Raw genomic sequence first — 27,408 nt, 5'->3', positions numbered from 1 at the left:
AGAGGATAATAAACAAGTTACCAGTTATTATCAAATTTATGTCCCGAGTGAAATAATTTTCAGTTGTCACGAGCTTTAGCGAGTGACAAATGAAAATTATTTCACACGGTACATAAATTTGATAATAACTGGTACCGAGTTTGTTATTCTATTTATTACCTCAGCTATTTTTTTTATCCTAAACCCTTTATTTTCGACGCACATGTACGAAAGCCAACCTGTATAGAAACGATTTAAACCAATTTACGCACTGTTCTGATAATTGCTATAACTTTGTAATTTAATCACGTTCATAGATAATTTTCAAAAACAAAATGCTACAAAATCCATAAGGAATTACATTAAAATGACATTTTGTGATACATTTAACACCAAAAACAGAGAGCCGTAAACGTAAACTCTTTAAACTACATGACGTCATTTTGTGTGTTTGCCAAATCGTGATGACGTCATATTAAGTACCGACAATGTCATTGGTTTGTAAGCGTCAAATTGTCCAATAGTATTGTTCGTTAGACCAATGCAGAATATTTCTCACTGAGAAAATATGGAAAATATGTTCCCTGTTATGACTGACCGCTGGGGTAATAAATGTATCATGTCATCAAAATCTATTCACTGTCTCCTGTTCTTGAAAAGTAAAAAATATACTGACCAGTAAAACTAAGGCAAATAGATTTTTTTTCAAGCTAAACGAGTAACAGCTGTTTAAATATTTGCATGCAAAAATTGTTTTACAATAATCCATTCAGGTCTAATGGTTATAATAAGCCATGGTTATAATAAATAAATGGTTATAATAAATAAATGGTTATAATAAACCATTAGAAAATGAATTTTTGTAGAACAGAACTGCAGTTTAATATTAAACTGAAAGACAAGTCGAATAAGAAAACAAAAAGCAGCAGTTGTGGCTGCTCATATGTAATTAGAATAAACTCATTTAAACAAGAGTTCAGCATATTTTACCATAGTCAATGAACTCTATTATGTATACAGTGAATCCCTCAAAACCAGCAGTTGTGGCTGCTCATATGTAATTAGAATAAACTCACTTAAACAAGAGTTCAGCATATTTTACCATAGTCAATGGAACTCTATTATGTATACAGTGGAACTCTATTATGTATATACCGGCCTCGGTGGCGTCGTGGCAGGCCATCGGTCTACAGGCTGGTAGGTACTGGGTTCGGATCCCAGTCGAGGCATGGAATTTTTAATCCAGATACCGACTACAAACCCTGAGTGAGTGCTCCGCAAGGCTCAGTGGGTAGGTGTAAACCACTTGCACCGACCAGTGATCCATAACTGGTTCAACAAAGGCTATGGTTTGTGCTATCCTGCCTGTGGGAAGCGCAAATAAAAGATCCCTTGCTGCCTGTCGTAAAAGAGTAGCCTATGTGGCGACAACGGGTTTCCTCTAAAACAATCTGTGTGGTCCTTAACCATATGTCTGACACCATATAACCGTAAAATAAAATGTGTTGAGTGCGTCGTTAAATAAAACACTTCTTTCTTTCTTTCTATTATGTATACAGTGAATCCCTCAAAACCAGCAGTTGTGGCTGCTCATATGTAATTAGAATAAACTCACTTAAACAAGAGTTCAGCATATTTTACCATAGTCAATGGAACTCTATTATGTATACAGTGAATCCCTCAAAACCAGCAGCGGCGGATTCAGAAAATCCATTTAGAGAGGCCCCAGTGACATGTGGCCATAGGCCACAAACTTCCTCGAAGGGATTCCTCAGATTCTTAAACATAAAAAATTAAAAATTTAAATGAAAATATAATTGCCAGTGGCCAGACCCTAACTAAACTGAAATTATCTCAATACTGAATGTTTTCCATGATCTGTGATGATTTTTAACACTAATGTTTACCCCTCGAAAACCAGAAACCCCTCTAAATAATCCAGTCCAAATGTGCGTGTTTTAATGTAAATTGAACCTCTGAAAACCAGACAGTGACATAAATAGCAGTCATCGTTTTGCCAAACGTTGCTCAGAATATCACCTTGGCTGAATACAGTACATGTCAGGTCATAGGGTTTTATATGTGCACATTCAGAGCAAGCTGTTGTGGTGCACGCCTGTCATGGGCACAGCTGCCGGCCTTGGTTGGCTCCTCTGTCCAGGATAGGAATATGGTACATGATTAAAAATACAGTTAATGCAGCATGTGTATGTTTGAGTTCAACTGTTAGAGACGTATGTGTATTTAATCAGTTACCTGTAGCTTTGATGTTGTTGATAAATATGTGTAAGCAGTCAAAGTTCAATGAACAGCTTTGATGTTTAATGAACTACAGTAAACACACACACTGAGTTTATTCAAAACGGTTTTTGATGAATCCCTTCAGTATGTCTGAATTACAGCAGTGACAGACAAGGCAACCAAGCTTTACAATGAATTTTTATTGTTTGAATTGTTTTCTTTGAAAATAGTAGGGGGTGGGATGTAGCCCAGTGGTAGAGCGCTCGCTTGATGCGTGGTCGGTTTGGGATTGATCCTCGTTGGTGGGCCCATTGTAGTATTTTTCATTCTAGCCAGTGTACCATGACTGGTATATTAAAGTAAAGTAAAGTAAAGTAAAGTTTGTTTTATTTAACGACGCCACTAGAGCACATTGATTTTTAATCTTATCATCGGCTATTGGACGTCAAACATATGGTCATTCTGACACTGTTTTTAGAGGAAACTCGCTGTCGCCACATAGGCTACTCTTTTTTACGACAGGCAGCAAGGGATCTTTTATTTGCGCTTCCCACAGGCAGGATAGCACAAACCATGGCCTTTGTTGAACCAGTTATGGATCACTGGTCGGTGCAAGTGGTTTACACCTACCCATTGAGCCTTGCGGAGCACTCACTCAGGGTTTGGAGTCGGTATCTGGATTAAAAATCCCATGCCTCGACTGGGATCCGAACCCAGTACCTACCAGCCTGTAGACCGATGGCCTGCCACGACGCCACTGAGGCCGGTCGGTATATTAAAGGTCATGGTATATGTTATCTTGTCTGTAATGGTGCATATAAAAGATCCCTTGCTACTAATAGAAAATGTAGCGGGTTTCCTCTCTAAGACTATATGTCAAAATCACTAAATGTTTATCATATAAGAGCCAATGATTAATAAATCAATGTGGTATCATTAAACAAAACAAACTTCTTTCAAAATAGCATTTCATTTACAAAGGAATTTTCAACATGGTGGAAAATCCTGTATACAGAACACAACAGCTATTTACCACAATACAAATCCCTGTAAACCAAATACCCATCACCTTTCTATATGGTCATGTGGTAGTCTGGTTTAGGAAGAAAGGAAATGTTTTATTTAACAACGCACTCAACTCATTTTATTTACGGTTATATGGCATCAGACATATGGTTAAGGACTACACAGATACTGAGGGAGGAAACCCGATGTCGCCATTTCATGGGCTACTCTTTTCGATTTGCAGCAAGGTATCTTTTATATGCACCATCCCACAGACAGGATAACATATACCACGGTCTTTGGTAAACCAGTCGTGGCATACGGGCTGGAGCAAGAAATAACCCAATGGGCCCATCAACAGGGATCGATCCCAGACCGACCGCGCATCGAGAATCCTTTACCACTGGGCTATGCAGTCTGGTTTAGAGGGGTTTTACTGTATAGGAAAATGACAATGCACTTAAACCAATTAAGAAAAACTTGATGATGTAAATGACACTGATAAAACCCATATTTTCTTACAGTTAGAGCAGCATAGAGTTTCACTAATAACCAGCCTTAATTGCTTAACATAATGGAAACACAACAACAGTTGTACAGACAGTTAACAAGTATGAAGTTGATGATAAATATTTCAATTATTACTGATAATAATTAGAATTGTGAAAAGCCACAAGAACCCAGCGTGAGTTGCCAGAGCAAGAGAAAGAAGGATCAGCCAGCCAGTTGTTGCTAACACTTCCTAGGCTGGTTTTATATTACCGGTACACATAAAATTGAATGACCACTTTGAAAATCAGTCAAAATAGATTGCAAATGTTTACTGAAAAATGTCTGGCTGACCGTAAGCAGGCTACTACTGGTTATGTACACTTTTTCACACACAGGACATCATATATCACAGGTTTTGATATACCGGTAGCAGTCACAAAGTACTTGTAGAAAGATGAAATAAATACAAATGGAGGGACTGATTACACAACAGTGATAAATGAAATCATACAATCACTTCACTAGTGATGGTCTGCTGACATACCTGCAGTGATAGAGAATTGGCTGAGGAGGAAATGAAACAATCAGTTCAATGATGAAGTACTACTTACACACCAATGATAGAGAAATGGTTGAAAGATGAAACAGGCCTAATATGAACTGATTATATACCAGTGATAGAGGAAATAACACAACTGATTCACTAATAAGGAACTGATTCCATACCAGTGATAGAGGAAATAACACAACCGGTACACTAATAAGGAACTGATTCCATACCAGTGATAGAGGAAATAACACAACTGGTTCACTAATAAGGAACTGATTCCATACCAATGATAGAGGAAATAACACAACTGATTCACTAATAAGGAACTGATTCCATACCAGTGATAGAGGAAATAACACAACTGGTTCACTAATAAGGAACTGATTCCATACCAATGATAGAGGAAATAACACAACTGATTCACTAATAAGGGACTGATTCCATACCAGTGATAGAGGAAATAACACAACTGATTCACTAATAGGAGACTGATTCCATACCAGTGATAGAGGAAATAACACAACTGATTCACTAATAAGAGACTGATTCCATACCAGTGATAGAGGAAATAACACAACTGATTCACTAATAAGGGACTGATTCCATACCAGTGATAGAGGAAATAACACAACTGATTCACTAATAGGAGACTGATTCCATACCAGTGATAGAGGAAATAACACAACTGATTCACTAATAGGAGACTGATTCCATACCAGTGATAGAGGAAATAACACAACTGATTCACTAATAGGAGACTGATTCCATACCAGTGATAGAGGAAATAACACAACTGATTCACTAATAAGAGACTGATTCCATAACATTGATAGAGGAAATAATACAACTGATTCACTAATAAGGAACTGATTCCATACCAGTGATAGAGGAAATAACACAACTGATTCACTAATAAGGGACTGATTCCATACCAGTGATAGAGGAAATAACACAACTGATTCACTAATAGGAGACTGATTCCATACCAGTGATAGAGGAAATAACACAACTGATTCACTAATAGGAGACTGATTCCATACCAGTGATAGAGGAAATAACACAACTGATTCACTAATAAGGGACTGATTCCATACCAGTGATAGAGGAAATAACACAACTGATTCACTAATAGGAGACTGATTCCATACCAGTGATAGAGGAAATAACACAACTGATTCACTAATAAGAGACTGATTCCATAACATTGATAGAGGAAATAATACAACTGATTCACTAATAAGGAGCTGATTCCATACCAGTGATAGAGGAAATAACACAACTGATTCACTAATAGGAGACTGATTCCATACCAGTGATAGAGGAAATAACACAACTGATTCACTAATAAGAGACTGATTCCATAACATTGATAGAGGAAATAATACAACTGATTCACTAATAAGGAACTGATTCCATACCAGTGATAGAGGAAATAACACAACTGATTCACTAATAGGAGACTGATTCCATACCAGTGATAGAGGAAATAACACAACTGATTCACTAATAAGGGACTGATTCCATACCAGTGATAGAGGAAATAACACAACCGGTCACTAATAAGGAACTGATTACAATTAAAAGCAACAGTCCCCATATTGTATTAAATTACCAAAAATATTTATTCCATTTTCTTGTAAAATGTAAATATTATGCCTTGAAATGCATGTTCACCAAAAAAATTACACCCTGGTTCAAAATTATTTCAGCTACCACGGTATGTCTATTTATAAATTTATATGACTGCAAAATCCAATAAGGGAGACCAGTTGGTTAAGGCCTGGTATCACAGTTTGAATCTGAATTGCAATTCCATATTAACAACTGGCTATTATTTTAATGGATATACACAATCAAGATTTTCTGTATAATTTATATTTTTTGCCACAGATTCTAGAAAAACCTGTTTATGCTGAATATGATCAAATGTTAAGATTAAACGTGGAATCCATTAATATGTAGCTATTTATCACACATACTTGTAAAAACTGAAATATAACACTTGCAACTTTGAGAATGCACTTTTAAGAAAGAAAGAAATGTTTTATTTAACGACGCACTCAACACATTTTATTTACGGTTATATGGTGTCAGACATATGGTTACGGTCCACACAGATTTTGAGAAGAAATCCGCTGTTGCCACTTCATGAGCTACTCTTTCCGATTAGCAGCAAGGGATCTTTTATTTGCGCTTACCACAGGCAGGATAGCACAAACCATGGCCTTTGTTGAACCAGTTATGGATCACTGGTCGGTGCAAGTGGTTTATACCTACCCATTGAGCCTTGCGGAGCACTCACTCAGGGTTTGGAGTCGGTATCTGGATTAAAAACCCCATGCCTCGACTGGGATCCGAACCCAGTACCTACCAGCCTGTTGCCCAATGGCCTAATCACGAGGCCACCGAGGATGGTGCATTTTTAAGAAAGACATGTACAAAGAATTATAGCCAAAGTTACTTGGCCATAAGTACATACTGCAGACACCCCAGTCACTCAGTGTATTGCTTAATTAGCAGTAACAGTGTAATGAAACACATGGTCTTGTAGAGTATGAAAACTGAAAACTGCTTCTGCTATAAAAACTACTTTTATTATAAATTAGCAGTCAGAAGTGATTTATATACATAAACATACCACTGGACTTCATGTACAAATCATTTAAAATCAGAAAAACTCATATCTGTACATTGTGGAAACAGCTGTATAAAAAAAAAAAGTTCATGACAAGCACTGAAATAATTTTTTCAGACATGCTTTGTCCACCATGATTCTTTTATCACCTCTTGTATATTTTTATCACAAGTCTCAACAACTGCAGCTGACAGGCCATGTCCAGGTTGTATTTTGGTTCTTTATTTGTGGTGGTTTGTTGTTAAAATGTACATTAGCAAAGAAGCTATAAACACTTTTTTTTATAGTACATGAGAAGGATGAAGTCCAAGGCATGAATTCTTGCACAAACAAGGATGAAGCAGGATTTAGCTCAGTGGGTTGAGTGCTCGCTTGAGGTGCTTTTGTTGCAGGATTAAACCACCCCCGTGGATCCATTCAACTGATTGTTTTTTTTCTCATTCCAACCAGTGCACCACAACTGGTCAAAGGCTATGGTATGTGATTCTGTCTGTGGGAAAGTGCATATAAAAGATCCCTTGCTTCTTTAGGAAAAATGCAGGTTTCCTCTGATAACGACATGTCAGAATTACCAGATGTTTGACATTCAACAGCCGATGATTAATTAAGCAATGTGCTCCATTGGTGTCGTTAAACAAAACAACTTTACTCAGGATGGATATACTTGAACCTACAGTGAATAAGGGCATGTGAATAAAGTTTCCCAAATTCCCATATGTCAAAACATGTTCTTGTGAGTAAGATGAAAATGTCTAAGACATTACCTATTGATATGATAATCCAATTGTTCAATACTAAAAGTTTAAAATGCCCACAATGTTACCCCAGCTCCTTGTTCAGAAATAAAGATTTCATAAAAGGTGTGCTGTTCCATCACAACAATGCACACAGTTGCCATGACTAAAAATAAATTGTGGGTTATTGTAAATAATTTACATGAACTACCCCACTTTCTAAAAAACATTAATATCATGTCATACTTTTGATTTAAATAAAGTGAAAAAAGTAAAGTAAAGTTAGCTTTGTTTAACCACACCACTTGAGCACACAGTTATTTATCATTGGCTACTGGATGTCAAACATTTGGTAATTTTGACATAAAATATCATCTTGGAGAGATTTTTTATATGCAGATAGGATAGAACATGCAATGGCTGGAATGAGAAATAGCCCAAATTATGAATTATCAGAAAGTGATGAGATACAACACACCATAAATATATTGGAATACTGTCAAACCAAGTAAGCATGACAAACATGTACTACTCCTTTTAAAACATTTATTGCTAACATTATTTAAGCTACACTAATTTTGAAAGGCAGTCATGGTGATTACTTCACAGAGTGAGTCCGATTATTCATATAATGGGTTTACGTGGAAGAACAAATCTGTGTACAAGCTTCAAGTGTTCAAGCACACTCATCTTGTCTGGAGGTTATTGACAAGCACTTTCAAAATATGCCCCAGGCCCCATCCTAGGCAATGACCTTTGATCTTCACCTTTTGCCAAGGTCAAGCAAGCCTGGCCAGTGTCCACTGTAACTGGAGATGAGTTTGGTTGAATACAATGACTTGTTTCCAGTTTCCCCTGTTTCCAATCACAAACACTACAGTGGAGAGGATCAGGACAATAATGGCTTGACAGTGACCATCCAATGGTTGCCATTGAAGCAATGGCATCATGCGTTCATACAGATCACTGCTTTTCTTAGCTTTTTCTCACTACCGTAAGACAAGGGATTTGTGGTCAAAGTTAAGCATGATAGAATACTTCATGAAATAATTTGTTTACCTAATACAGAACATATTGAAATATTAAGAGATTGATGAATGAAGATGTGGTTTGTGATCATACTGGTCTTTGTATATATTTATAAATTAGAATGAATGAATCAATGCATGGATGGATGGATGGATGGATGGATGGATGGATGGATGGACGGACGAACGGACGAACGGAGGGATGGATGGATGGATGGATGGATGAATGGATGAATGGACGGACGGACGGACGGACATACGAAAGAAAGAAAGAAAGAAAGAATGAATGAATCTGTGTGTTTGGATAAGTCAATGGAAAATAATCAGAGAAAACAAATGCCTGCCAATGGATTTATTAAACAATTGTGTAGATTTTCATCTGCACCTGTTCTGTCTTGAGGTGAACAGACAGCTGTAATTATCCCTACCACAGGGAAGCCATAAATTCAAAACAAATCCTAGTGGCTTCAAGTCAATCCCTGTGTAAAGTGTCCTCTTTAACAATAATACCACGGGATTATAGACTTCCCTGTCCATTCTGGCTGGCCTCCAGTTACAGCTAGGCAAATCCTTCCTGTTCTGACCAAATCACAATGACCATCTGTTGCATACTGTCTGGTCTCTGCAAGGGAGAAAATGCAATCTGGTCTTGCAAACACATGCAATTTCCACCAATTTCTATTATTTTTTTAGATCCCAGCTGTGTTACTAAAGACATCAGTACTGAACCAACTCATGTATCACCATCACTATTAGTCTGTAATACTTAATACATGTACTTTTGTTTGTTTTTGTTTTGAAACATACACCTAGCTCTCATTCATTATGTTATGTTTATAAATGTACCTTTATATATAAATATCACACCTTTTACCATTATCAGTTGAAAATCTATTGGTTATATATAACCCTCACTGTTTCAGAGGAGTTGTTACCCTGGCTCCCCATCACTTCCCATTCAGTACTAGGACACTATATATTAACATGCCTATATTCATTTAAGAGGAAGAGGTGATAAAAGAATCATGATGGACAAAGCATGTCTGAAAACAATATTTCGGTGCTTGCCATGGACTTGTTTTATAAAACTGTTTCCACAGTGAACAGCTGTAAGTGTTCCGTATTCTTAATTACTGGTATATATCAAGTCCAATGTCATTTCTTTTCAACTTATTTTCGTGCTTATGTCCAATTAAGGTTCAAGTATGCTGTCCTGGGCACACACCTCAGCTATCTGGGCTGTCTGTCCAGGATAGTGGGTTAGTTGTTAGTGGTTAGTGAGAAAGAAAAGGGTGTAGTGGTCTTACACCTACCCACGGAGTTGTTATTAAAATTCACTCTGGGTTGGAAGGAAGGAAATGTTTTATTTAACAACGTACTCAACACATTTTATTTACAGTTATATGGCATGAGACATATGGTTAAGGACCACACATATATTGAGAGGAAACCCGCTGTCGCCACTTCATGGGCTACTCTTTTCGATTAGCAGCAAGGGATCTTTTATATGCACCATCCCACAGACAGGACAGTACATACCACGGCCTTTGTTACATCAGTTCGCTCTGTGTGGGAGCCAATCCTGGGCTGCGAAACCCAGTACCTACCTTCCTTATGTGGATGGCTTAATCATGTTACCACCAAGGGCAAATGGTTCATTTAGGCATATAAATCACCTCTGACTGCTAATTAATAAGAGTAGTTTATATAGTAGAAGCAGTTTTGACAATCTAATCCATGTGTCACATTACTACAATATCAGATGTTTGATTAATGATCAGTAAACAATGTACCGAGTGGCTGAGACTAATTCAAAGGGATAATTTTAGCTCGCCTTAGCATGTGAATGTTAAAAAAAAAGAAGTACTAGTTATAAAAAAGATTAAATACCAATGCTCAGTATATCTTAAATGGCTCCTCATAATCTCAATACGGAAGCAATTAATCACTCCCCTCACTTTTGTTTATGCTGACGGCTGTTATTAACATTTGGCATTTATTAATAATATATTATCCAAACTCAGCTATTAGTTGTCGTTACACATGGGGGGGGGGGGGGGGGGGGGGGTGCTATTGAATTTGGAATGAAACAAAGTATTATGCCAAAGAGAAAAGATGCGCAATTTGGGTTGGGGAAATTGGGCGCAATTTTGAACGGTTGGCCAAAAAGAGTGTTCCAGAGCTGATATAGGTTTTGACATTAGTGAATCGAAAGTAGCTCATTAATTAGACCTCTATGCTGCTGTGGTGTCTCCCTAGGTTGCCCATATGGCCCTTAAAAAGGGCCTGACCGCTTCTGGTCGTGGCATGACAACCCAGGGGAGGTGGTTCCATTAGTAGCAAGGGATCTTTTATATGCACCATCCCACAGACAGGATAGTATATATCATGGTCTTTCATACACCACTCATGGTGCACTGGCTAGAACTAGAAATAGTCCAATAGGCCCACCAACGGGGATCGATCCTAAACCAAATGTACATCAAGCTAGCGCTTTACCACTGGGCTACGTCCCACTCTCACAAACAGGACAGCACCTACCAGTCAAGTTCCACTGGATGGGATGGGAAAACACTAAACAGAGAATGGATCCACTGAGGTGGTTCAATCCTACAACACTGTATCGACTGAGCCAGATTCCACCCACCACAGACTGACAGGTGCTTGATGTGGGGGCCTACCGACTGAGCCAGATTCCACCCGTCACAGACCGACAGGTGCTTGATGTGGGGCCTACCGACTGAGCCAGATTCCACCCATCACAGACCGACAGGTGCTTGATGTGGGGCCTACCGACTGAGCCAGATTCCACCCGTCACAGACCGACAGGTGCTTGATGTGGGGGCTACCGGCTGAGCCAGATTCCACCCGTCACAGACTGACAGGTGCTTGATGTGGGGCCTACCGGCTGAGCCAGATTCCACCCATCACAGACCGACAGGTGCTTGATGTGGGGCCTACCGACTGAGCCAGATTCTACCCGTCACAGACCGACAGGTGCTTGATGTGGGGCCTACCGGCTGAGCCAGATTCCACCCGTCACAGACCGACAGGTGCTTATGTGGGGGCTACCGGCTGAGCCAGATTCCACCCGTCACAGACCGACAGGTGCTTGATGTGGGGCCTACCGGCTGAGCCAGATTCCACCCGTCACAGACTGACAGGTGCTTGATGTGGGGGCTACCGGCTGAGCCAGATTCCACCCGTCACAGACTGACAGGTGCTTGATGTGGGGCCTACCGGCTGAGCCAGATTCCACCCGTCACAGACTGACAGGTGCTTGATGTGGGGGCCTACCGACTGAGCCAGATTCCACCCGTCACAGACCAACAGGTGCTTGATGTGGGGCCTACCGACTGAGCCAGATTCTACCCGTCACAGACCGACAGGTGCTTGATGTGGGGCCTACCGGCTGAGCCAGATTCCACCCATCACAGACCGACAGGTGCTTGATGTGGGGGCCTACCGACTGAGCCAGATTCCACCCGTCACAGACCGACAGGTGCTTCATGCGGGGCCTACCGACTGAGCCAGATTCCACCCGTCACAGACCGACAGGTGCTTGATATGGAGGCCTACCGACTGGGCCAGATTCCACCCATCACAGACCGACAGGTGCTTGATATGGGGGCCTACGAGAGTATATGTTCACATATATGTTTGAGTAACTGTAGTACTAGCAATAAACTTTAAAATGTTGTTTTGTTTAATGACACCACTAGAGTGCACTGATTAATTAATCCTTGGCTACTGGATACCAAATAAGAGGTAATTCTGATACATAGTCTTTAGAGAAATCTGTTACATGTTTCCATTAGCAGCAAGGATCTTTCATATATAATTATGCACTTTGCAATAAACAAGAAGGAAATGGTTTATTTAACGACACGCTCAACACATTTTATTTATGGTTATATGGCATCGGACATATGGTTAAGGACCACACAGATATTAAGGGAGGAAACCCGCTGTCGCCACTTCATAGGCTACTCTTTTTGATTAGCAGCAAAATATTTTTTACATGCACCATCCCATAGACAGGGTAACACATACCACAGCCTTTGATGTATCAGTTGTGGTGCACTGGCTGGAGTGAGAAATAGCCCAATGGGCCCACTGACGGGGATCGATCCCAAACTGACCACGCATCAAATGGGCACTTTACCACTGGGCTGCGTCTCGCCCCAATTGCAATAAACAGGACATCGAATGCTAAGTTTTGCATTTACCATAGTTTGACACCCAATAGCCGATGTATTTTTCATGCTGGGGTGTCATTAAACATCTATTCTATTCGAAATGCTATAGCCTTTGATATACCAGTTGCATAACATTGGTTGGGACTGGAAAAATCCAATGTGTCCACTGAGGAGGTTCGATCCTACGATTCATGCAAGCACCTCAGGCGAGTACTCTACCCACTGAGTCAAATATCACTCCTTCTTTGTTATTGTGATCATTTTGTATTAAAAGGTATCAGTGATCTATGATTATTAATTCACATATGGCACATCCCAATTAATCTGGACTTAATCATAAGCTGGTAATCACGATTAAGTTTAAGCCTTTTTCTAGTGGGTACGTGAATGACACACAATGTGTATTTTTGTGCCAGACAGTCAAAGGTTATCTGCCTAGCTGTCTCAGCAATCTCTCGACACAGATCACTGAGCACACATGGGGCCATGTCACAAGAATTAAAGTCACAAACCATGAAAGATTAATAATGTGACCCGAGGTTAGACAAGCATGACGGAGCCAACATAAAGAATCGGTGCACACTGGTGGGGTTAAGCAACAAAAATACTATTATAGTGTCTAATGGAATTTGAAAAACTCCATTAAATCCATGTATCTGCATGTATAAGCTGTATTAGGAGGAAGGTATTTGAACCCTCATTAAAGCGAACTTTTAAATAGAGCTAGGCGGTATTGAAACTTCATGTTTGGTATTGATACCAGTATTTTTAGGGTGATTAACCTCTGTATCAGTACAGTATTCAGTATTTACATGATACCGATACCGATACCGATACAAATACTGAGCGGTATTTTCAGTATAGTCAGCTTTAAATGCATGTTGATGTTAAGGCTCACCTGCTAATTTCATCTAAATAAAATCAGGGCCCAATATTTCAAAAGAACTGTTGTTTTGTTTGCGTGTCAGTTAAGCAACTTCAAAATCACGAAAACCGCCAATCAGTTACGTGGTGAACAATTACATTCTAAAATTAAAAGTACCATATATGAGTAATGAAAGTGAAAATCAGTTTATATTTTTAAATACATTTGAACCACCAATGTAGCACAGAACCATAGTTCAAGTGTTTTAGGATTAGGTAGGCCTAACTCATCGATTATGAGAACTATATTGTTATGAGAACTATATTGTTATGAGAACTATATTGTTATGAGAACTATATTGACATAACCGGACAATCGGTTACCTAAATAAAACTCACGTGAACTGACTTCTGGTTACCTAAGATTTTGACATACTGTCCCCTGAAAATTAAATTCCATACACAAGGCCCTCATCTCTCTTCTATTCAGCTATTTTGCATTCATCAGATATATAGTGTTAGTGCTTTACTAAATGGAGGGAAACATTTTTCAATACCAAACTTTTGGTATTTAAGATTTACTTGGTACAGTAACTCAGTATTGACATGATACCGATACCAAACGGTATATACAGTATACCGCCCAGCTCTACTTTTAAAAATACTACTACATGTAACTTTTGGTATTTAAGATTTACTTGGTACAGTAACTCAGTATTGACATGATACCGATACCAAACGGTATATACAGTATACCGCCCAGCTCTACTTTTAAAAATACTACTACATGTAACTGTAATACAAATGATTTTGGAAATTTCTCTGAACCATCATAACTTTAGAAAATTACCACAAACCACCTACATTTCAAATAAAATTTAATCATTAACTTCTTTGTATTCATTTCTGTTTTTAACAACTTTGTATTTAACACAAAGTATACAAGTGTTACAGTTATTTATGAATGCAGCATTTCTTGTACTGCTCAACCAATTCCAGATCCTGATGACCATGTATTTGAAAAGACGCTATATACATGAATACCAGGTATGTTGATTTACAATATACTGTTAGTAGGGTTCCACTTTTACCATGACAATGTCATATTATTATTTGTTAGATATATATTTGTAAGACTGTGAGGTGACATTTAATAAGTTAGCTGGATTTTAAAAAGACAGTAAATTTTAATTTTATTTATTTTTATTTTTTATAAATGGAATATACTGTGAAGTCGGCATTCTTAGCCTAGGTAATTTACAAGCAGAAATCACAACAAGCATTTAACACGACGCTGAAATCAACAGCAACAACATGGCGCAAATTATGAAATTGTTGGGGTGGGGAATTGATGGGTTATTTTAAAAAGAAGTTTTAACACCCCCCCCCCCCCCCCCCCCCCCCCCACCCCCCCCCCCCCCCCCCCCCCCCCAAAAAAAACCCAAACAAACAACCCAACCCAACCCAACAACTCCAACATGATTTGATGGATTGAAGGCAAACATTTAACTGTTTTCAACCCACTACCCCACTTCTTTTGGCTTGATTTTTGTGTTATAATGATGCTAAATATGTAAGCGCCTTAAAAACATCCTGGGGAAAGGCCTGAATGATGGCAAGAAAAATCCCAAAGTACCCTATTTGGTTTGTCAATGTGCCCTTCCTATCCATTCCATGTTGAATATGTAAGAAATAGTAAAACTGTCATTGAAATTATGACAAAATGCATATATATCCAACAAATTGCACCAGAATAAAATAATTTTTGTCTCGAAAACACTGATAGAAAGTAAACTGCCTTGATGAAAAGGGCTGCCACTGTGCCCTCCAACATGACTTGGTGATTTTTTTTATTAAACCAAAGGCAACACTTGATCTTCCCCTATCCCCCAAATTAAAATTAGACTCCTATATTAGTAGTATAAGGGACCTGTGTAATGTTGTGTAGAAGGACACAGACTAGACATACATGTTAGAGTGCTTCGTTTAATGAAAGACAAAGGCAATAAAACCAGGTATTCGTGGTATGTTATCCATTCTCAACATCAGATTTGTCAAGCAATAAGAGAAAACAATCCATAAACACTGTATTTTCTTTGTACATACGTTTTGTGACAGATATTTGATGTGAATCCATTAAACGTTTTGGACATGCACATTAGAATGAATGAATGCTTGATTTAATTAAACACAAAAGCAAATGGAAACAGGTATTCCTGGTATGCTGTCCAGTAGAGAGTAGTCTGATTTGTAAACAGTCTGATGAAACTTCTCAACTGTTTTCTTATTTTTTACATTTCACCTACGATAGTTAACAGAAAACAATTTTATTTGTACACCGATTCTGTAACAGCTATTACTGACAATATAATATTGGATAATAGCTCCAAATTGAAATAGTTCACTCAAAGGAAATGGCAGACTTCATGACTTTACCTGTAGAAACCTGTTCACTGAATCAAACACAAGAAAAACATGCAAGCACATATTAATTATTAATGTTATATATGCACACACACACACACACACACACACACACACACACACACACACACACACACACACACACCTGTCACCCTATACAATGTTAGTACATGTATTAAACTTAATATGGCAGAGCAGCTGTCCGTTAAGTTTATGTACAAGTTCCAACTTGATGATTAATATCTACTAATATCAGGTTTAATACACCACACCAAACACAGCATGCTAAACTGATGAGACAGGGTGCTACGAATTCTTGTACAGTAGCCAAAGTGGCTGTAAGCAAAATAGTATGAACTCAGCTATAAGACTGCGATTTTTTGTAAAGGTATGAATTACAGTATATCAATGTCAGGGCCTGCCAGTATATTTGAAACTGTGTGTGTGTGTGTGTGGGGGGGGGGGGGGCGTGTTAGTGTGATGACCCAGTGGATTAAAATCTAAGGACCCAATAGTGGGTTCACTGAACAAAGTTTGGAATTTCAGGTATTCAAATATGGCATTTCCAGCCTTCTTGGCACAATAACAGGGAAAATTGGGGGGGGGGGGGGGGGCATGGTTCCTGCAACCCCATTCCATGGCCTCTGAATGCTCATGGTAATATACATATAAAAAGGCTAAGAGAAAAAAGGTTTCAGGAACTGCAAAAGCATTTACCTAACCAATACGAAAAACAGGTAAGCTAAACATTATTCATATCACTAATAAAATGGTTGGTGTATAGTGTTATGATACTCACCAAATAGCTTGATCCAGAATGCAAACAGTCACCTGCAAAAAAATGAAACAAAACACTGTCACTTGGCTTAACTACATACTACACAGGTTTATGAAAAAATCAAGTGAATACATATATATAACATGGATGTTGAAAGTGGGGCAGGTCACACACCCAAACCCAGTTGCTAACAACAGGCACATGCATAGGATATTGTGTGTTGGGGTCTAGACTGAGGCAAACAAAGATAATAGGGTGGGTTTGGGTTATGCTTACCCGCAATCTGATTAAAATCAACTCCACTGATTAATAACTAGAGCTGATTTCAATCAGATTGTTCTTCCCTGGAAAATACATTTAAAAAAGAAAAATTTCTTTGAGCTGAAGGGTTTGACCTGTGGCATTATCTGATGCCGGAAAAATATCCGCCCGGTCCCCCCTTCCCCTAACCCTAACTCCAACCCTAACCCCAACCCCAACCTTAACCCCAACCCTAACTCCAACCCTAGCCCCAACCCCAACCCCAACCCTCAACCCTAACTAAAAATAATAACGGAGGGGACCGGGCGGATATTATACCCTGATATCTATGTACAGCCATTAACAGACAGGTGCAGATTCAAATGGGGAGGGGTGCTGAGTAAAGTGTATTTCATCAAAATAAACCTCCACATATCATAATTACATACATTTTCATTAGCACAAGTTATAACTGTCCAAATGTCCATCTAGTTCTCTAACGGCAGAGTACTTGGGCAATTATTTCCAAACAAGGGCACTGGAATTGGTTGAACACATTGATATATTAATCATCGGCTATTGGATGTTAAACATTTTATCATTTTTGACAGTCTTATAGGAAACCTGCTACGTTTCCATTCGGCAGTAAGCAATTTTTTTTTACATACACTTTCCCATAAACAGACTGCACATACCATGGCATCAGACGTGGGGCACCGATTCGGGTGGGGAGGGAAGTGAAGCAATCAGACTCGGACCTCTATTAACGCGTCCATATCCCAGATAACAAGAGATTTGGGCAGTCTATCCCAAGTTCGTGGCTAGTGTAGGGCACATATTAAGTCAATACCGGTACTTTTCTTAAAGAACCATACTTCCAATGTCCGTTCGGACTATGGCATGGTCTCACTAGGGTCCATTGAGGTGGTTTGATTCAACGACACAAGCACCTCAGACATTAGATACGATAACTGTTGCACTGACATCGACATGGTCGTCTGTTCAGTCAACTACTTAAGTCTAAAAATGCATAGAATATCGGCCAGAGCATTTGAAAGCATCGTTCGCTGTCGCTGAACGGGGATTGATAGGTTCAGCTAACGTGTGCCAGACTGGTTTTCACGCTTAGAAACATTAAACTGAATTATTACTTCGGAAACCAGTCAAAATAGTTTCCAAACGTTTACAAAACTCTGCTACTATTTAGATTATTAGTATTACCGTGTTCAGTGACAACGAACAAAGCTAACGTTCGCAAACTATTTGACTGGTCCCTGATATGTGATCATTTGAGTTAACGGTAAGCGTATAAACCAGTATAACAAACGTTTTGTTGCTCGGTTTGACTGAATTCGGACCTGGTTTTTTTCCGGGGTTTTGGGGTGTGTTTTTTTTACAGTCAAATAAGTTATATTAGCGTCGGAGCTTTCGAAACCACACCGCTGTTGTTACGGATAGTGATATGTTGGTGGCGTCATAGCAAACGAGACACAATTTGTTTTCCGCTCTTTACGATTAAAAAACATGTTTGTTGTTTTTTGTGCTGCATAGAGTCCTACTCTATATAAAGAATAGGCACGACTGAAGCAAGTAGACATTGAGGGGGCTGACTGAGATTGGAGGGGCTGGTTGAGATCTACTATCTAGGAAAACTAGATGTCCTGAAATGCAATTTCTTACATTCTACAAGTAAAATTCACCTCTAGTTGCCTTAAGATTTATCACCTATAATATTTTTTATTCAGAATTATTGGAGGGGCTAGAGCCCGACCCCCCTGCTCCGCCGTGCCTGAAGATAAAATAAAATGTGTGTCTACCCCACACCCTACTAGAAGCTGTAATCCTACAACGAGATTGTGCCCCAACCCCAGATATCGTTCCTAGTACTTAACTCGCTACGGATCTGTAAAACGTATATATACAGGTGTGGTAGATATCAAAAGGTGAGCCGGTGCTCGGAATGATGATTTATGACGTTAAAACGACCTGCTTAACCGTGCATTTAATGTTTCTCCTGGCCAATTAAATTTCAGCAGTTAGTGGGTGCTGGATAATAATGTATGCAGGCTTTCTGCAGGAAAATAATTCGAGGGTAGGTAATAAAAACAAAACAGACAATAACAAAGTGCCCCTACTAGGTGATAATGAATTTAAAATCTTTTGAAATTGGTCACTGCATTCAGTTGTATTGACAAACTTTAAAACGATAGTACTCTTACTAGGCCTACCATCTTAGTTCATTTATATAAAAAAAATTATAAAAATATATCCATTAAGTTTTAGATCTTAGAGTACATAGTTTTATTCAGTCGACGAAGGGGTGAGAAGGTTGCCCCACCTCCACCCTCGCATAAGGTGAAAATATATATAGTTATATTAAAATGACCTTTCCAAGTAATTTGTTGAAGGATAAGCGTACCCATGAGTGTCACTCACCTTTTCAGGGTGGGTTTTGTTTTTGTTTTTGCCCGTTTCAATAGGAAGAGTATGATTTAAAAGTCTAACATGTATGCTAATAATGGGCACTAGTGTTTTTTTCTATAGCTGCAGTGTACATGATTCAGAATTTTTAACTAATCTGGCAAAATCAAAACAAAGGAATCTACATGTAGCAATAATGTTGATTGTACTTTCTGCTATATTGATGACCTCGTAGCTGTCGATAATTGCATGACAATGATAGCAATTCACCTTCAATTGATATAAGAACAGAAAGTAATCATGTTCATGCCTAGATCTTTATATAGAGATTCAAATCGACACTGACTTCCATAATTATATGTCAAGCAATATTCTTCTGTCATTTTGGCATAGAAGTTGCTTTATCATGCCGGTTATTTCCAAGTATTTCAAAACGTTTTACGACTGATATGTAGATGTCATTTTGACGATATGACGCATTGAGGACTACACCTGTACTCTTAACAAGGGGTTGCATGTGTTGGCGGTGATTCGTGATGGTACAAATTTTAAGAGTATAAACTGTTTCGTTTTTCATAAATATGTTCACTGATCATAGTTCTGAGGTCCACGTACCTTTTATGTTACTGAGGTTATAATAAACAATTGCCGGAACTATTTAACATATACCTCGGGTCAATACTCTTAACTCCTTTTGTGTGCTAAATTATATTATCTTAAAAAAATAATAACCTTAGTAACAAAAAAAAATACAATCTACAACATAGTCGAAAATCTTTGTTTTAAAAGATACATTTTTAAAATTCCAGATGCCAGGAAAACGCGTTTTAGGCTTTTAGAGATTTCAAATTTTCCGGGGGAGCATGCCCCTGAACCCCTATACAAAGTGATTTGCACCCTCAGGCAACTTCATATCCAAAAGGCCCAAGCAAATACCTAGTCGAACCCTCCCACTAGAAATGTTGGCTACGGGCCTGCTAGCATTAGTAAACTAAATTATTTGGTTGTAATATTTACATTTCAAAACATAATAAAATAAATACTTTTGGCGAGAAGCCGTCATTGTGCTGATGGCGCATTTCGTACAAAACGGTATGGTCCAATAAAAATCTTATTACAGCTGTAGGCCTTTTATTTATTTTTTGTCGGCATATCACTGGTTTGTTTCTCTTGCTTTGGGTGTGTACTTTAAACAACACTGATTCAGTTTGATACGGTAGGAATTAATCAAATAAAACAGACCACTCCCTTTAACTTTCATTGAATGATATACTATGCCACTTTTTTTAAAATAACCGGCCTCGGCGGCGTCGTGGTTAGGCCATCGGTCTACAGGCTGGTAGGTACTGGGTTCGGATCCCAGTCGAGGCATGGGAAGCGCAAATAAAAGATCCCTTGCTGCTAATCAGAAAGAGTAGCCCATGTAGTGGCGACAGCGGGTTTCCTCTCAAAATCTGTGTGGTCCTTGACCATGTGTCTGACGCCATATAACCGTAAATAAAATGTGTTGAGGTGCGTCGTTAAATAAAACATTTCTTTCTTTCTTTTTAAAATAAGCAAATAAAATCGTACCAGTGGTGTCAGGCTAGCATAATGAATGAGGTGTCAGAAACGGGTGGGGGAATAAGCGTACGAGACGGGGGGAGAAAATCCTCAAATTCGGGCAAAAACAATAGAAACATTCAGGCAAAATGAGCTGGCCTGAACACTTTTAACCGTGTAGTTCCATCATTCTACCCACAATATTAGGTGTAATCCATGTTTAAATTCGTGGCGATTCGTTTGCAATCATATATATAGCTAGCTGTCTGGCAGTAATGCTAATATGAATAAACGTTGTACTCCAGATTCGGGCACTTTTGATTAATTCGGTCAAAAATCGGCCTGTCCTCAACCAAAATGGGAGCCCGTACGCCTATGGGTGGGGGTGGGGGGTGGGGGGCAAGAAGCATCCCAACTCTGAAAATAATCCCCCCCCCCCCCCCCCCCCCCCCCCCGTGTTGAAACACGAATTAATACATTACATGCCTCTTCAGTTACTGGCGCCTATTGATATTTTTTGTTATAAAGTTACTAAATGTATATAAGTACATATACTAAATAACACGAGGCATGCCCAGTTTGTTTCACTATAAATGTCTGCTTTAAAGGCATATTGTCACAGACCACTGACCTATTTAATGGTCTAACAAAGTATTAACTGAAGAAAAATAATTCGATTTGTCCCTAAATGTATTTCATTCAAGCATCTTCATAACCACCATACTCCATTTATTAATTTATTTTGTAAAAATAAATGAATTACGGCAATGGTCCATAATTCAAAAACTGAAATTGCCGAGAGGGATGACATGGATTTTACTCCATCATGGTTCAGTTAAGGTGATGCGATAGCTAGATTTGGTTTTCAACAATTAATGTAATTTTTATTTATTACCCATTTTTAGAGAAATAACTTCCTTAAATCCGTGACAGTATGCCTTTAAACCGGCGACCTATTAGGCTATTAGGCCTAACATATTTAATGTGCATATATTTTATTTTTATTCATTCATCGAGACAGGCTGAGTTCAGCCAGACCAAGCAGAAAGACGTCCGCTAGACTGGTTTATGCGCTTAACGTTAAATCAAATGGCCACGTCGGGAACCAATCAAATAGTTCGTGAACGTTAGCAAAACGTTTGCTGGCTGAACTTGGGGCTGGTTAATTGACTAACTGATCAAGTACTTTATTTATATTTTTTTTCTGCAAATAAAGGGATCATGTTCGGGTGTTCCCGAAATTGAAAAAACAAGACAAATTATTGTGTGAAACTTTCACCATCTGTAACCTAATACTGAAGTTGTGGTACATACACTCGTGATTTCAGATGGACCATCATAAACTATGGCTAAGCCTCCACCACCTCGATGCATAATAGAAGGCGACTACAGAAGAATACTATTATTTATTTTACCTTGATGTCGACAGATAAAACTGTAAATGGGAGAATATACTGCTGCAGGCGAAATATCTATACATGAATTTGATTGATGCATGTTTACATTTGATTTGAGGCCATTAACAAACAACCTAAGTCGATGAACTGACAAACATTAGCATTCATAAGCACTGTGGTAATAAAGTTTAAAGTTTGTTTTGTTTAACGACACCACTAGAGCACATTGATTTATTATTCATCGGCTATTGGATGTCAAACATTTGGTAATTATGACATATAGTCTAAGAGAGAAAGCCCGCTAATGTGTTTTCCATTAGTAGCAAGGGATCTTTTAAATGCAGGCATTATAGCACATACCACGGCCACTGATATACCAGTCATGGTGCACTAGCTAGAACGAGAAATAGCCCAAGGCTGTGGTAATAATGCACGGAGTGGTGGGGGTGTTTTTCGCTTCTGTTAGGTACGCTTGAGGTGCGGTGGGTGGAAAGATCGACCCGTCTCGGTTAACCTAATCCATCCAATGCTCTATCAGTGCCGAAATTATGTGTTATCCGTTCTGTGGGGAAAGTGCTTATAAAAGATTTCTTGCTGCTAGTCTATCTGTATGAATAGCTGGACTGAACTGAACTTTACTATTTGGATGTAATTCAACGGCATATGAGGTTCATTTTATAAATACAAATATATATAGAGAACTACATGAGTGGCCGTTAGATACCGTTTATCTCACAACGAATTGTTTAAAATAACGAACGAAAGCGAGTTTGATATGTTTTTAAACAACGAGTTGTGAGATAAATGGTATCTAACGGACACGAATGTATTATTCTATTTCTTACATATCCTCAAGAAACAGATTTAAAGCAAATTTTAACATCTTTTTCGACTAAAAGTTATTTACAGTCGTTGCACTTGTTGCAAACTTACGCGTTACAGACATGATTGTCAGGTTAACTATACGTTACAGTATAATCGATTTCCACCGTGTTGTTTTTCATTGGCTACATGACATTGGTGATCTGGTCATCACCTAGGAGTAGCCAGTCGTATGCCTTGTACGTGTGTTAACAACCCAACGGGTGTGTAAGAAAAACAAATAAATGACAAGAAGGCACATTCGTCATATTAATCAGACGTGCAAAAACACAATACGTTACAGATATTCAAAGGTTTATTGTACAACATCTATGAGTGCATGTTTGTAACTTGTAAACATACAGCATAGGGATTATATATAGATAAAATAAAAATCATAAAAACGTAAATTTTAGCCACGGGACTTATGAATATTCATAATTATTTTGCTTATGCGCCGCTAGCGGTGTTTGTTGGCTTGGTTTCTTTTTTGTTTTTGTGTGTGGAGTTTTCTTCTTCTTTTTCTTTTCTTTTTTTCTTTCTTTTCTTTCTTTTTTTTTTTTTTGGGGGGGGGGGGGTGTATTTCTTTCTTTTTTTTTCTTTTTGAAGGGGAGGGGGCGTAGTCTTCTACAGTTCTAGGTATTGTTAAACAAACGTTGTTTTTTTTCTTATAATAATGTAAAATGTATTTATTTAACGCATGACATTCAGTGAGAGAGCAATATTTTGAGAAATATTTTTTTCCTATTAGTGGAATAGTAAAACATTTTAACGAAATTTAGGTGATTAAAAATGCTTGTTTTACATTCCACACATTGTTCATCATTTTAAAAGACATAGCGCTACCTGATTTTTAAAAAGTATTGCAATAGTGTTGGTATAAAGTGTACTTTTCCAAAGAGAGGATATTACACGTACCGTGCCATTTCATGTCAGTCGTGGAGTCATCCACCCTATTACCTTTACACCACTTGACATACACACATACACGTCAGGTTTGTTTTTGTTTAGTGACACCACTAGAGTACATTGATTTATTAATCATCGGCTATTGGATATCAAACATTTGGTATTTTTTCTATTCGCTGTTTTAGGGGAAACCCACTACATTCTTTCATTTATCCATTAGCAGCAAGGGATCTTTTATTTGCAGTTTCCAACAGACAGGAGAGCACATACCATGGCCTTTGATATACAAGTTGTGTTGCACTGATTGCGACGGGGAAAATCTATCAGAGAACATGTCCACTGAGAATGGTTCTATCCTGCGGTGAAAGCACTTCAGGTTAGTGCTCTGCTGCTAACGGTCTATCAACTAAATCCCGTCCCCATCACACACACAATATGCATGTGCGTATATATATATATATATATATATATATATATATATATATATATATATATATATGTATGTATGTATGTATGTATGTATGTGTGTATGTATGTGTGTATGTATGTGTGTATGTATGTGTGTATGTATGTATGTATGTATGTGTGTGTGTTCCTGCATGTTAAGAGGTGCAAATATCATTTACTATGTGTTTATGTTTTGGTGATACCATGACAATTAGCTATCTAGTAAAAAATAATTTACAAATTAATATTAATAATAATAAACAACTAAAAAACGGCAAAAAGGTTCGAACAAATTAATGACAATTAAACTGGTACGAATTGTCACAATGTGGGTGGTTTTTCTTTTTGTTAGTTTTGTCTATATGTTTATTTTTGCTTTTCTTATTTGCTCATAAACTACATGCGTCAGTTAAATGTAGGCCTATATATCAGTTTTCCGCAACAACAGCGGTAATTTTATCCACAATACAACATAATTACCTGTAACACTTGGCACAAGCAAAGCTTCAACAAGTGCTAAAAACAGCGTTTGCAAAATTCTCTCGTTCATTTCTGGCTCCGGTTACCGTGTCCCCATTCCGTGGTATATTGCCCCTGTTCCGTCATCAGATCGCAGACTGCCTGGTACTGAGCGATCACACAGCACAAACGCACGTTAGCTCCCACAATAAACACACAACACCCTCCTCTTTACAAGGCGCATGCAACACGAGGTATACATTCCTGGCAACACTTTGCCTAACGTGAATCCATTTGCGAATTTATACACACATATTCTTTTCTTTTTACTCTGAAACTGAAAAAAAAAAGATACACATGTATATACTGTTACAGCGCAACATTTTAATATAAATAAAACTGAAAATGTTCACAAAATTGCATCCGTTTTACTTTTAAAATATGCCTACAATCTTTATTACGGTAATGCCACCTTAAGTGCCAGTATATGGAATGTGATGTGATTAAATCTATGATGTGTCTATTATACTATGAGTATTTCTAAATAAAAAGTGTCAAAGATAATGCAAAATTATTATACATTTAAATACAGCCATTTATTAATTCTATTTTCAATTCTGATGTAATGCATGATTTTTATAATTGCGAAAGTTGTTACCCACTCCCACCCCCACTTGCGCTTCCGACGCATATGACTATTTTGTAGCATTGTACCCAGTGCTACAAAATAATCTTACAACCTATTAAATTAATCTCAAAATAAAATATTTGCTGCTATAAGAATGCATCACCTATAAACCCGTACATTCAACAAATAGCAAATTTATGCAGCATTAATACGCTAGGCAAACACTAGACTTTAATTATATCCAACTCCATATACACACACCCTCAGGTGTAAACGTTAAAAAGGTAACAAGACATGAATACAGCGCGAAATGTCACGTTATGCATTCAGATTTATAACTCCTTTGTCCGTTAATAGGCAAGTTAAAAATAACCCAACATTGTGTCCAGAATGTCTGGATGTTATTTAATAAGAAAACGACACTAAATATAGTATTAAAAAGTTATCACCTCAAATAAATACGTTTATTCAAAATAGTCTAATAACAAAATTATGATTGCAAACGAAGAATGCTTATTTAAATAACAAAGTTGACAGTAAAACTAGATATGCATATAATAAAGATTAATACACTTGCATATAAACTACACCTGTCTACCGTTCATAAATGTTCTAGTCTGTAACCTGTAATGGCTTCCCTATTAAATAGCAGTCTTGGGAGAAACCCTGTCTCGGTCTGTCATGGCATTTCACTGAATAAAGAGGGACAATTTCCGACTGACTGATTCCGTTTGTAAAGAAGTTGGGAATAACCTTCCACACAATCGTCGCTGGCTAAAAATATCTCAAGAATTTCAAACACGACGTATGAATACTTTAGACTGCGACGATATTAACTATTAAAATATACAGTTCTACATCATAATGCATATCACTGTGATACGACTTGTGTAACTTAAGCGGAGTTAATATTTTAAAATCCAATTTTTTTTACCTGTAATCTTGTTCTGTGACTTTTTTTAAAAACTCTAAAACAATCTCCAGTCGGCTGATATTTAAAGTTTAACCGAACAGTGTCCTTTTTGGGGAGAAATACAGTGTAACAGTAGTCCAGTAGAGGCTGTATTAAAGCGAGCGTCCAGAGATACCTGTGTTTTAGACAATATCCACCTACCTGTCAGCTGTTGTCCACAGCGCGGACAAGACAGACAGCACCGTGTAATCCAAACCCGACCAGTACAGCAGTGTAGCGCTCGATGAGACGGGGAGCGAGGGCTAGGTGCAGCAGATTCACAAACAGTCGATCCGCTCGAATAGCGCCGTGAGGGAGACCGACTTTACACTGATATAACTGTATACAGTGTGTCCATGTTTGCTTCATTACGACATTACAGTAGCAGCGAAACCAAGACAAACACTACTGTCGCTCCACGCATACGTCACAAAGTATTTCTCTCAACGTTAATCCAGGTATTAAACTGGAAAATATATGGCATTTAGTATTCACGAACTGAAAGAAAATATATGCACCCCATATACGTGGCACATTATACACACGTGGTAAATGGGTAAGACTTTAAATAATGTTTATTGTTGAGACTAGGTCCTTTGTCAACGTGTTACATTAAATATTGT

At 38.1% G+C, this 27,408-nt stretch overlaps 1 protein-coding gene across 1 annotated transcript in view; it reads right to left on the bottom strand.

Annotated features, from left to right (window-relative positions):
- Positions 1-27,016, bottom strand: part of LOC121379655 (collagen alpha-1(II) chain-like) — a 63,227-nt gene extending 36,211 nt beyond the window's left edge. The window contains exons 1-3 of the mRNA XM_041508304.1: positions 26,948-27,016; positions 25,227-25,542; positions 16,951-16,982 (exon numbers count right to left, since the gene is read on the bottom strand). Of these exons, the coding sequence (XP_041364238.1) occupies positions 16,951-16,982; positions 25,227-25,296 (102 nt within the window). The 5' untranslated portion in view covers positions 25,297-25,542; positions 26,948-27,016. The remainder of the gene's footprint in view (positions 1-16,950; positions 16,983-25,226; positions 25,543-26,947) is intronic.
- Positions 27,017-27,408: the final 392 nt, after the last annotated feature.

Source organism: Gigantopelta aegis, chromosome 8 (genome assembly GCF_016097555.1).
Source record: "Gigantopelta aegis isolate Gae_Host chromosome 8, Gae_host_genome, whole genome shotgun sequence".
In the NCBI taxonomy this organism is placed as follows: domain Eukaryota; kingdom Metazoa; phylum Mollusca; class Gastropoda; order Neomphalida; family Peltospiridae; genus Gigantopelta; species Gigantopelta aegis.
This window is presented reverse-complemented; position numbering and strand designations above follow the sequence as displayed.